Source organism: Triturus cristatus, chromosome 3_1 (assembly GCF_964204655.1).
Source record: "Triturus cristatus chromosome 3_1, aTriCri1.1, whole genome shotgun sequence".
Lineage (NCBI taxonomy): Eukaryota > Metazoa > Chordata > Amphibia > Caudata > Salamandridae > Triturus > Triturus cristatus.
In genome coordinates this window covers 854,562,287-854,575,376 of record NC_140583.1, presented here as the reverse complement: position 1 = coordinate 854,575,376, position 13,090 = coordinate 854,562,287, and the positions used below count along the sequence as shown (strand labels likewise).

General features: G+C 44.2%; 1 protein-coding gene across 1 annotated transcript in view; it reads right to left on the bottom strand.

The window, feature by feature from the left end:
• Positions 1 to 13,090, bottom strand: part of LOC146861181 (dynein axonemal heavy chain 11-like) — a 2,741,463-nt gene that overhangs the window by 331,819 nt on the left and 2,396,554 nt on the right. The window contains exons 65-68 of the mRNA XM_085646213.1: positions 12,477 to 12,604; positions 10,145 to 10,372; positions 5,829 to 6,020; positions 5,428 to 5,547 (exon numbers count right to left, since the gene is read on the bottom strand). Coding sequence (XP_085502339.1) covers positions 5,428 to 5,547; positions 5,829 to 6,020; positions 10,145 to 10,372; positions 12,477 to 12,604 — 668 coding nt within the window. The remainder of the gene's footprint in view (positions 1 to 5,427; positions 5,548 to 5,828; positions 6,021 to 10,144; positions 10,373 to 12,476; positions 12,605 to 13,090) is intronic.

The following is a 13,090-nucleotide window of genomic DNA, read 5'->3' as shown; positions in this document are numbered from 1 at the left end:
GCAAGCAAAGTGGGGACACTAATCCGCATTAGTCCGACTTGGGAGGAAACACTTGGCGATTCTCCAAGAGGGACGGGCTGGGTTAATAATCAATTTTCAAGCAGTCATTGGTAGCGCACTAGCGCTATGATTTCTATTAGTTAGGCTGAAGCAGGGGCCTCACCCAGGCAGTTTCTGGGAGGGTGTGTGTGCTGTCCATGTGCCTCATTATAAAGCGGGAGGTTGCGGCATTCACATTTTAATATTTTATGCACAAATCCAGCCCAATCAGGCAACACTGAAACCCAGGTATGAATTTACATGCAATATCATCTCTTCAACGGGGAGACCGTATGAGCATAGTGAGCTGATATCGCATGTAGACCCAGCCCTAAAAAATAAGTGCTGGTGCTAAGCACCGGAAACCACAGGCACAAATTAAGCACTGCTTATAGGGTCTGCCATTGCCAATTGTAAGTATACCCTATTACATGTACCTATGTAAACATAGCCCTGGGCCTGGTTAGCAGAGCCCAGGGTACAGTCAGAGTCAGTTACCACCAGTATCATTCAGCAAACAAATGGGGATGAGCAGGGAAAACTGATGACGTTCTAACACTACTCTGGGAAATTGGCAAAGGAATGTTTGGATTTGCTGACTGGGTTAGAAATTTTGGACTGGAATGTGGCTAAAGTAATTGCCAGTAGCGGAATTTAATCTATCATTCCTCCTATTAATTGTTGTTAATTAAAGTAGGCCCTAGTGTGATATGTGTGCCCAGACATGGGCCTTGTGCTCATGGTGTCATAGCACTCAAGCATCTCAGTGAAGAAGCCCAAGGAGGCTGAAACCAGTCTGGGTGTGCTTGTGCTCCCATCTGGAGGGGACTGGCCTAGCAGTTTTGACTGGAATGGCCCTAATGGATCAAGACCAAGAGTGAGCTTCACATGGCTGATCTTTGTTTAGAGTGGCACAGTGATTGAAAAATTATGAACAGGAATGCGGCCCGAAAGACTGCTCGTCGCTAAGATGAATTAAAGCATTCCATACCTTACCTAGTAGTTTATTACTAAGTAAAAACTGGCTTTGACAAAATCAATGTCAGGCTTTCATGCGCAAATATATGCAAGCAGCATCTCTGCATGCCCGACTTAGCATGTTTTCGGTGCGTGCATCTGCACAAGAGGGGACCTACTTACTTTGCCAATGCTTGTTTCTTGTGAAATACATTTTCTTTCTAATGCCTAAATTTGCTGTCTTCCACGTTTGTCATTTTTATGCGTGCTTTTGCTAAGCGTTTCAATGTTTGCTAGCTTGTCAAAGAATCCCTCCTCCTGTCAGCTGTTCACGCTGCTTTCAGTGTATTGAACTGGTCTCAGATCAGTGATCCCTTCAATTATCTGGTCAGTATGGCGCTTCCCAACAATAGGCGGGGGTGAAAAGATGAGAGGGAGGAGTGGAACCAGGCAGGCATAGTCTCCGAGCTCACCTTCTTGCTGTGCAGTTTAATAACAGCAAACGAAGCAAAAAGCCCAGGCCAGGGACCCAAATATAAATGCAGACATGATGGTATGTTTAGTGGTGGAAGGATGACAAGTCTGGTCTGCAGGATCTCTTCTGAAGATAGCAAATTATACCACTGATCAGGGTTTTAAAGAAAATTGAAGAAATGGTGGGGTGCAGAGCATGTGCCACAGAATGAGTGAATCAGACTGCAAACGGTTTCTTAAAAAACATGAATGATTTTAAATCACCTGTAGCGTCACATAATTATTCGCCTGTATATTAGGTGCTTGGTTTCAAATCCACTGAGCGAAGACATCTGCGGTCTCCGAGCAGCGCTACCTTGGTTGAGTGATGATAGTGTGTGAGAAGAGGCCTTAAAATATGGTCCATGGCACCAATTACTGCAGAATTGAGACCAAGTTTTGAAGACGAGTCTTTTGGAAGTTTATACTAGCAATTGAAGAAAAGGTCTATGTGTATAAGTGTCACTGTAACCCAACAATGTATGTTATGATATTTATATGGTGGGAGTGCAGCTACAGATCAACAGGTGCCTGCACATCAGGACTAGGCCTGGGCAAAAGTTGAACTATGCCAGAGTAATTGGAGAATTTTTGGAAATCTCCGGTTACTCTTGTAATGCAAAATTACCAAACATAATGCAATTATACCTTCTTGCATACTTTAGAGTAATTTGGCGAAAAAAGCCCACCGCCAAAGCACAAAAACAAAGAACAAGCGGCTACTGGCTGCTGCTGTTCGCTTTCTGCTGCGTTTAGCTATTTTCTTAGCTAATGCCATTTTCTTAGCATTTTCAGGTCCATTTTGGATGCTATGAATCATTTTGCGCACATAAAATAGTGCTAAATGCTCGGATACACTCTCCACATAATTCTGCATAATCTCGTGTAATTTCGTTGTAATTTTTCATAATTATTCTACATCAAATTACGTGAGGTACACCCACCCCTAATCGGGAGTAAATTAGATGATTTGAGATGCTATGTAATTGTCCATGAGGGAACACAAGATTTCAATGGCACCTTGGAGTTTTTTTGCAGGATTTTTGAATTTCTTAAAAATACTTTTACAAATCTGCCCCCACCCTCTATAGAGAGCGTCTCTATCTTTTTGTTTATGTCCGTACAATCTGCCCTCTGGCTCCCATACTGCTGCCTCGGACATTTAAAACTCCTGACTCACACAGGCCAACATTTCATTATCCTTTTCTGCTTTTCAAATGAAGCTGAGACGGTGCCAGTTCAGCCTTGAGGGTCACCAGCCTATGTAAACTACGTACTATACGCTCGTCGGTATTTGATGTGAGCATCTCCACTGTAAAACCCATCATGGGAACACAGCCAATTAAATCCTTGCACAGGCGTGAACCGCGCCATCTGCGCCCGCAGCCCAGTCGGTCTGATAAACATTAAACAGCGGTGCGGGAGGGCGCGTGGCCTTCTGTGACCAGCTTGTATTGATTAGGGCGCTACGTGTGCGCTTCCTGGAGTGAAAGGACCACCTGACAAGGGCCGGCGTTAAATGCTCCAAATAAACAGTTCAGCTCGCAACAAACAGATTTATCAGTGTTTCAGTCATTCAGTAGATGACTTGATTGGCACGGACACGCCTTGATGCTGTAGAAATGTGGCCTCTGATGGACGAGGCTTCAGAGAGAGGAAATGAAGATATCCGGACACTGTTCGAATGTACACTCTATCAGTTCCAAGGTACTTCCGACAGAGGTGTAGACTATCTATCAATATATATATGTGTGTGTGTGTGTGTGTGTGCGTGTGTGTGTGCTCACATATATATACAGTTATATATATAAAATGTATTTATAAATATTTGTGTGTGTATATATTGGTATGTGTGAGTGTGTGTATGTCTACATATATATCCCAACAACAGTTTCACGTTACCGGAGCCCCAGACCCTGCAGGGCGGCCTCACACATGGGCACGGAGCAGCCGATCTAAACATCACCATGTATATATATATATACATATATATAAAACGCCATCGACGTTTGAAATGCAATGCCAAAATGTAAGTTCAAGAAGGCTGCTCTAATGAATTAGGTTCTACTGTTTGCCTATGAATGTATTTAAAGAGTATTTACTTTTCATGTTTTATGAGTTCCGCTCGAAATAAATATTCCTCGATCGTCAATTACTCTTACCTTTCTGCGTTCTGAAAGTCCATGGAATGAATGATTGTCTGTGTACAGCTGTCATTCTGATAACACCGAGGTATCATTCCTAGGGCTGAAGCAAGGCTGCCCAAGACCACTCAAGGTGAATGCTGTCATCTAGAAAAACATGTCCATCTCTTCTGGAGCCTGAATGGACTGAGCGCAGAAAGCATTTTACGAGAGTAAATGTGTTGATGTAATTCCATCTCGCAGATGACATATATCAGTGTAAAAAACTAAAAATCCCCCAGTGTGGTGGCGTTTCCGCATTCTTGAATGCAGAAGGGGTGGCAAATTCAATATCGAGTGTAAGACAGTGCTTGGAATGGAAAAATAGAAGTGCAGGTACTCTGTAGCAGAGTACCTGCTTGTTTCTGAGAAGTGCCGGTACTCTCCAATTAAAAGTATTACATAGCTCTCGAGAAGTACCGGTACTCTCCTCCTCAAAATAAAAAAGTGCTGGTACTCGGTACTGGGCAGTACCGGCCCATTTAAAGCGCTGGGTTCCCTGTGTTCCTGCAAAGTACAGTGAACTCCCACATATACTGGTAAGTTAAGGGTATCCGTAAACAATAAACAATTTGCAAGTAGTTTCCTGTACTGAAAACTCAAGCAATGGCGGTGCTTCCAAAAGAAGGTGTCATGTCAGTGTGTGAAAGGTGAGGGAATACTCCACATTTCATTGGGCTGTGTGGTGAAGTGTTTTAACCAGAAAAAATGTTTCCCTTTAGAGAAGAAAATATGCTTTCAAATGCATATTACTGCACATTAAATCGCGTCACGTGGAATATCTCACCTTGTGTATTTTCAGCCAGAGTACTTTTTGTGCCTCGGAGTACTCCTGGAATTTCTTCGTATATACGTGGGATACTTAATAAAGCGAATAAAGTTTGCAATGTACTCCAAAGGATTGCTTTAACCTGGTAAACCCCGGTTTGAGGGTTGCCCCCGGCAGGCCACCGCTGATAGGCACTGATAATTGACGAACAGTATTGGTTTTCATTTTGGCAACGTGCAAGAATTGCAACGCCTATAGCATTTATCAGATTATAAGAATAAACAATATCATGTTCTCACAACTCTCCGACGCTCTCACTGTAAATACTAAACGCTCTTCTCAAGTCATTCGAAGGGATGTAGCAACATAAAAAGCCCGTCTAAGACCGCAAACTGCGGTGATTGTGCATTTAATGCATTTCTTAATTTTAGACACTTTGTTTTCCTGTATGTAATTACTTTACGGAAACGTGTAAGGACAGTGGTGCTCGTCCTCCCAGAGGGTGTCTCACACTGCGAGCCCGGAAGGGACCGTCAGTAGCAGACGACAAACCAGAAACCATACCACGTTTGCATTCGATTCTCGCCGCCTGAATTCGTAATATTGTATAGTTACGTAATGTCAAATAAATATACATTAGTCTATAGCTGTGGTTAAAAACAGATAATCCCCTGTTGCGAGGTTTGCTTTACTTGGACATGTTCATAAAGTAGTAAAATCTCAAAGGCGCACTGGCTCCAAATAAATGAGATGTAGATAATCAAAACGATAATAACTATTAAAGTCCAGGATATGATTAAACACCCTCAGAACACAGGTAAATAAATGAAGAAGGCACTCGAAAAATACCATGAAACTCTCTGTAATGTTAATACCACTAAGATGATGCAGTGCAGGGACAGCTGCGTCAGTGACCAGCAGGGGGAGCTCGCGCACCGGAAACTCTTTAGACAGCGGGCGCGTTACCTGGTTGGGCTGCATGTATTCCTCCAGATATGTGCGGCACAGTCTCCTGTCCCAGTCATCGGTGATGTGACCGCCGTACATGATCTCGCCGAACAGGAACCGCAGATCCTCCCAAGGTATCTGAACACAACACGAACGGGACGGTGAAACGGGGTACGTTATCATAATAAAAGCAACAGCCACAACTTCTAAAGAAGAGCAAAACACGCGCAAGGCTTCAGCGACGTTTCTGACAGAATTGTTACCGCTGCAAAGCGCTACATTAGTGATGGTATCAAACATGCACGTTCGACGTATCACAAACTTCACGACTCAGGATAAGTTCGCATTGAGTTCACGGCTCGTTCGTTCCACGCGCGTGCCAGGCACTCACAGCGCGCGCACTGCACCCCACAAGGTACCTGCGCGTTCGCCTCCAGGTAGTTGTACAGCACGCTGACGGAGATGGTGAGGTCCCCGAAGTTGAAGGGGTAGATCTTGTTCCATCCTTGGGGGCCGAACTTTCGGCGCTCAGCCACACAGGCGTGGAAGTAGCAGAGCGAGAAGAGGATGGTCTTGAACTCCTGCTCCCGCGTGCACTGGTCCAGGATGTTCTAAAGGAAGACAAAACGCACGGGCAGACATTGCTCAAGCCATCTCTTTCTGCATTTTTGAAAATATGCCAGGGCAATATTGTGCAAGTGTTTTGACCACGAGCACACAACGTGTTTTTTGATTCATCTCTTTTTCGCTTAATAGCATATAATGCAACTGACGTGCACATAATAAAATACCCTATCTATATTGTTACATACTTCGTTAATTGTTGTGTGCTCTCTCCTGCGATGACCTTTCTAATAATGTTATGTTTTCTGCTGGCAGATAATCTGCAATGTTTTTATGTATGCATTTAGGAGGTATGATGATTATCTGTCTATAGTACAAGAGCAGCAACGCATTCAGCTCTCCACATCCCTTAGTTTTTTGTTCTCTTACAAGGAAGAGGTTTTCTGAGTGTATCAATCCGCCCCTAAAGCCGTCTAAGCACAAGGAATCGATGCATTCAGACTGAGGGAATACTTTATTCGTATCTATAAGGTGTCTACAATGATCTCCATTTCCAAGCAAGGCTTCTTCTAGTTGTATCATCACTGTCCTGATGCCCACACTAGCTTCCGTCCCCACTGGCACCTCAGCTGCCAACCCCGCTTCATGTCCCTCTACACACGTAGCCTCCACCCCTTCAACTCTAAAGCCCGGTAAAAGTCCTGCTTCCTACCTAAGATGGCCCTTTCTCAATCACCACCGCACTTTCAACCACTACTGGAAACTCCACTCCACCCACCCACCCACCTCTCACTAAAACCGCTCATCACTCAGCCTTAGGCACCACTGCAGATCCATTGCAGAATCTGTTGTAGATCCCCCCTGTTACCGGATGCCCAATCCAACCTATTCGACGCCCCCCATCCCTTTGGATTCAGACCCTCCTTCTTCGCGGGCCACACATAAGCAGCATGGTATAACTAAAGAAGGCGGAAAGCACTGCTTTTATATTTTAATAATAATAATAACTCGGGCAAGAAAGCTATGGGCTTGGCACCACATTTCACACGGACGCACCATTACTACATCACCCCATGGCCTATACATCATATGCTGTCACTTTATTAAGACCAAACACATGTGAAACATGCTTATGTCTCACTGAATAGAATTATAACAACCCCTATTAAGCCAACATAACCGCATTGCTTCGAAAACCAATGAACATTCACCCTTTGGGATGCATCCACAGACTCTGAGAGTGAGGTCGGTCTGGCCAAAGCCATCTAAGCCCCTTGAAATCTATCCTACACTCAACAGTACACTTCATCTATGGGGTCAAAAGGAAAACCACATCACACCTGTTCTGGCCTCTCTCCGTTAGTTGCCCATTGAAGCCAGGGCTGTATACCAGACTGCTTACGTCAACCATAAAGCACTACACACCTCCACTCCCTGGTGTCTGGAGGACAAACTCAAGCTTTCAGGAGGCTCTAGACAGGGCCGGACTGGCCGTAGCAGGCACCGGGCAATCCACCGGTGCGCCGCGCGGGTGGTGGCCGGTTTTGGGCCCCTGGGGGCCGTTTTTGTTACAGGCTGTTTTTGCAGCAAAGCTGCAAAATTGGCCCTGTAACAAAATCGTCCGAAAACGACCCTGGCAAAGAGCTCAGCGGCACCCCCAAGCCCCGGGGGGCCGGCCAAGCACTTTGCCAGGGCCAGTTTTGGTTCCCAGTCCGGCCCTGGCTCAAGACCATTGGGAAATGCAGAAGCATTGCTGCTAGAATCCCCAACCTTTAAAAAGAAACAACCCCGGGCACACCACCCTATCTCCCTGCTCATGACCTAAAGGTTGCAGTGCAAGCATTGGTGATCGCAAAGCTGGACTATGGCAGTGCAACGTTGTGTGGCCTGCCCAGAGTGAAAACGGCTCCCCTTAAGGTGACCGTCAATGCTGTGGCTAGGCTCGTAACGTGCAACCACTCATAAAAAGGGGGACTCCTCAAGTAGATGAAGGCAGAGCAGCAGGGGTAAAGAAAAAGACCTTTAATATAGAACAAAGAAATATGCTCTACCTATATCATTTAAAGAACGCAATATGTTGTTTAACTTGTGGACCACTCTGGCTAGACCACACGCTCAAAAACTTGCATCATCCAAGTTAATGAAACATTATTTTATTTTTTGTTTTTCCTTTTTCAAGATAATTGGATAGATACATTCATCATATGTTTATAAAATACAATATATACAATAACAAACACTAAAAGGTCCCATGAAACACCTCTCATTCATCTCATACATACATGTTCGTACTCAAACATTCTCATTCACACCACAAATGCACACATAAAATTTGTAACACACCATAAAGTGTATTTCAAATCCCCTATAGAGATGATATATTAAAGAGTGTTGAATTTCTTCATAGAATGAATCACAATAATTATACAAATCCAAATAAACTGTTTGTGATTCAAAAAATATATTCACATTGTGTATCAGAAAAAACATAAAGTTTTAACATATAATTGTTCAGCTTTGCATCAATAAATCAATAAATCATTATAAAAGCGGACATGTTCTCAGCGCCAAAATGGGGACAAAAAAATTCAACCACATCTCTCCGGACCTGCTAGTTCTGAAATGGCTCACATATGAAGCTCGGATTCAGCTGAAATTTGCATGCATGACACACAAAGCCATCCACCTCAAGACCCCGATGTACCTCGCTCAGAAACTGGAGCTCTCATGTGGTTCAAGAGCCTCCAGAAGTGCCAGCACCCTCTTACTCAAACCACAAAAATTCAAGAAAAAAAAGACCTATATTCGAGCATTTTCAGGTATGGCGCCAAGGATCTGGAACTCTCTTCTCCCCGAAGTCAGGGTGATCCCTTCCACTGTCCTCTTCAAATCAGAATTTAAAGGGCTCTTGATGAAGAAATATCTGCCTCAGTCTGCCTTCCCCACGTGACTCCCGGGCTATCGATGCTGTTTTGTGTCCTTGAAGCTAGGCTCATGAGAATGTTGGACATTCTAAGTCTATGTACTTGTCGATATGTTGAATATCTGGGTTTGCATGTACTCGTCCTACTGCACAATCTGTAAAGCGCTCTGATACCCTCGGTGGTCCTGTTCGCGCTATATAAAACTTTCTAAATAAAAAAATAAATAAATACTTCACGAGTAGCGCAACCAGAATTTGAAACTCGCTACCTCCAAACCTTCAAAGTACCACCTCGCTCGCAGCCTTCCAAACAGAAAGCCTTCCTGCTTCAACGATACTTTAGCTAAGTCATTGCGGCCAATCCCCTCCCTTGAGAATATGTTCACTCACTTTCTAAACTGAACTGTACGCCCTCACCTCATGATAATATTTTAGCTAAGTCATTGCAGCTAATCCTCTCCATAGAGAACATGCTCACTCACCTCCTGGACTCACTCCTGGCACCGACCTATGCTACCTCCACCTCTTCAGGCGCGTACAATTTGTTTCTCTGCTGTATATACCTATTGTATAATTTGTTTCCTTTTTCTTTAATGGTTTATCATTAGCTATTCTAGAGCTTATGCAACTATATTTGGTAGTATATGGTCATTCTTGAATCCTCTGTAACTATCCATGTAACAACATATGTCTACTGCAAAGCACTCTGGCATCTAAGGACAATGTTCTCGCTGTATGAAAAATACAAAAATAAATAATAATGTTTGCTGACCAATACCAAGGACAGGGTGAAAAGTGGAACTATTCATTGCATTATTATTCCTTACAAGTGCATACTGTAGGCTTGTCTAGTCCCTTTGGTTGGGGGATGTTTGGCACTACCACTCAGAGGCAGGGCTGGACTGGCCGTAGCCGGCACGTGGCTTTTTCTCAGTGGACCGGAAGAGTGGGGGCCGTTTTTTGACCCATGGGAGCTGGTTTTGGATCAATGCTGCAATATTGCGCCCTGTAACAAAAACGGCAGTGGTTCTTGACACTAGCACCCCCACACCCCCTCCCCCCACCCGGTCAAACGGAATTGCAGGGCTGGTTTCTGTTCCCAGTCTGGCCCTGCTCAGAGGGCCTGCTTTAGGAATATCCAAGGAATTGCCATATTCCAATATATTTTCTGCCTGTTCTACTATAAATCAATGCTGTCCATTTTTAACCCTGTGGACCACTAGGTGCCGCTTTCACGGCGCTACTTACTTGATCAAAGTTATCAAGAGCAGAGTGCAGGTTAGCGCGCATTCCCGTTGGTGGCTCGTTGGTGATCTTGATGGAGTTTTCCAGGATCCCCTGTGGAATGATATGTTCCTTCGGAGAGGGGGGTGGCTCTGCACTCATAAATACACGGTAGTCGGCGTGACTTTCCTCGCTGTACTTCTCCAACAATTTCTCCAAGGTGCCCAGCCACTTGGCTACCAGGTGGATGTTCTGAAAGGGAAACATGAGCAGTGAGACCGATATGCATGTAAAGTATCAAGCAATGTTTATGTATGTGTAGGATGAAGATCGAAAAGAAACATTAATCAGATCAGCCATTTTGTTGCGAGGTGGACCTGGCGCGCGCCAGGATCTTCTGACGAAGAAAAAAATAGTCTGAAATTTGTGGAATTATTTGCAGCTTTCTCAACCCAGTCCCCGTCAAAATCCAAAACGCAAATGATATATATAAGGTTTCACTTTGAAACAGAATATTAAAGCTGTTTTGTTACGTCACATAAATCTGTGTCGGTTTTGCTGTCACATGCCTTACAGCTGCACCTCGAGGATGGATGGCAGGGATATTGACTAATTAAGAGGAGGTACGTTGTGAAGCAGGTTGGTTAGAACTGTGCAGATTAATAGGATGCATGCAGCATGCTACAGAGCACCGCCTCCCTACCCTCTTGGTATATATCTGCAAACTATCACGAGGGAACTAAGAAAACCCTTAAGTTGGCTAAGGGTAGCGCGTGCTATATAAATGCAATTACAATACAGTACGATGTGTTTACTGGGGGAGGGAGATTATTCATGGATGACAATGTGGGAACCCCTCTGTGACTTAGGAGAGCTGTCACTTTTTGCGAGGCTGCTTCAGAAATGTGTCGCCATTCGCATATGAAATGACAATCAACCCACCTCGCCGGCGCATAATCCAATTAAATCGCGCAGTACCTTTGCCCTTGTACCCTACAACAAGGTTAACCCGTCACCAATGAAAATGTGTCTTTTATTGCAGCAGGGGATTTAAGTGCCTTTTTCGAGAACACCAGTGGCTTGGAACTGGGTGCCTAACTGCAATTATTGTTGTTTGTTGATGATTTAATGTAGCCAGTTGAACTTGCCTTGCTTATTTTCCATAGAAACCCTTTGTCCAATGCTCAAAAATCCAAACACCACAATTGGAACCTGTCTCTTTCATGTTTACTCCTTGCAAACATTAAGGTGCAATTTCCACCAAGGCAACCTGGAATGAACATGTCCATCCCACATTAACCAGGAACTTTCAACTATAAAAATCAAACATTATTTCTGCTCCATGGATGTGTTTCATTTAAGAGGATCCTGCAAAGAAGTACCAGGGTAGAATCCCGCTGCCAACGCTCAGTTAATGAGCAAGATCACAGTGAGCTTGGTCACACTGCCTTGAATCTTGCTCCAGAGTACCACGCAGATACCACATCCTTTGAGACTATTTGCACTTGCTGTTCAGCATGTCAGCCCACGAGGCAACTGCGAGGGTGTATATCTATTGCCAAGTAAGTGCAACCAAGCTTTTCATAGACTAAGTTTTCCTCAACATCAGCGATTATATCACCCATTGACCATTATATATGACTCTACAATTGTATGTTGTGCATGGGCTCCCCTTTATCTTTTTTCCCACCATAACTGCTTCCAAAGACTAGCAGTGTTGGCACTGAGGGGAAGAGAGTAACAGGGGCCCATACAATACACAAACTTAGTGTGGTTTTCCCATCCTTCCTTCTCACACCTCCTGCCACCAACCCGCATCTTTGCATCTTTTATGATTCCTACTCCAGGCACCATTCCAAAAACAAAGCTGAATGGCTGGTATTTCCATGGCTCCTGCCTCACCACACAAAACGCACCCTGTTGCCTTCTTGCATTGCAGACAAGTAGGGCGCAGAGAGGCCAATTACAAAAGCAGGCCAGTTTTAGAGGGCTACTGCTGCACTGGGACCCCCATGCCCACCACTGCACTCATGTTCTAGTGATGTAGGAGATGTGGTGGCGGTCAATGCTGGAGACATCCGGAGTCTAATGTCAGCGAGAAGAACGCAGCACGAGAAAGGTCCTGCTCGACGCTGTGACATCACAGCGACACAGAATGCATTTTATTGAGTAGGGGTGTGTCTTGACAGCAGCTCACAAGCGCCTTCAGTTTTCACAGGACCGGTCTGACAAAGCACAATAAATACACACTCAGTTAACGCTTTCATGCTCCACAAATGCATTTTGTGGAGGTGCAATGTTATGTTTTTTTAAAGCCTGCAAAGCAGCACAGATGAAATGAAGAGAAAGAGCTTACTTGAAGTATAACCCAGTGGCCTTCTTTTGATGCCTTCTCCATTGCTATTTCTGCGATGACTTCCTGTCCTTGACCCAGCGAGATATTGTGCAGTTTTCCCGAATCAATGGTAAATCCAAGCTTGTTTCCTAAATGCAAGAGGCAACGACTCCAACATCAGACACTGCAACGCTCAAATGAAACACATGCACCTCACAGAGGTACATCTACATTTATCTGAAAGCAGAACACAGAGCCACAATAACCTTTGAAGAAATGAGACAGGCATGTTTTTGTTCCCCAAGGTACAAAAAGGCAAGAAAACACTCCTTGAACTGGCAGACTGCTAAGAGAGAATGTGCTTGAAAAGAAGAACAGGACTCTCGAAAAACATACATAAATATCGTTTCAAGGAAAGTTGAGGTGGAAAATAAATATGAAGCGATATTTTGATTTGGCATTGATTTAGTTTCGCTTTCTTCCTCATTCCATGTTTACTGATTTCAGCTTCATTGTATTTGGGTGGTGCTTTTCAAACCCATTTTGTGCATGAGTGGCCAAGTTCTAAGCGCTTGGAGATAGCAATACTTATCTGCACTGCTGTAAAGAGTCTCGCTCCAGGGACTCTCTTATCA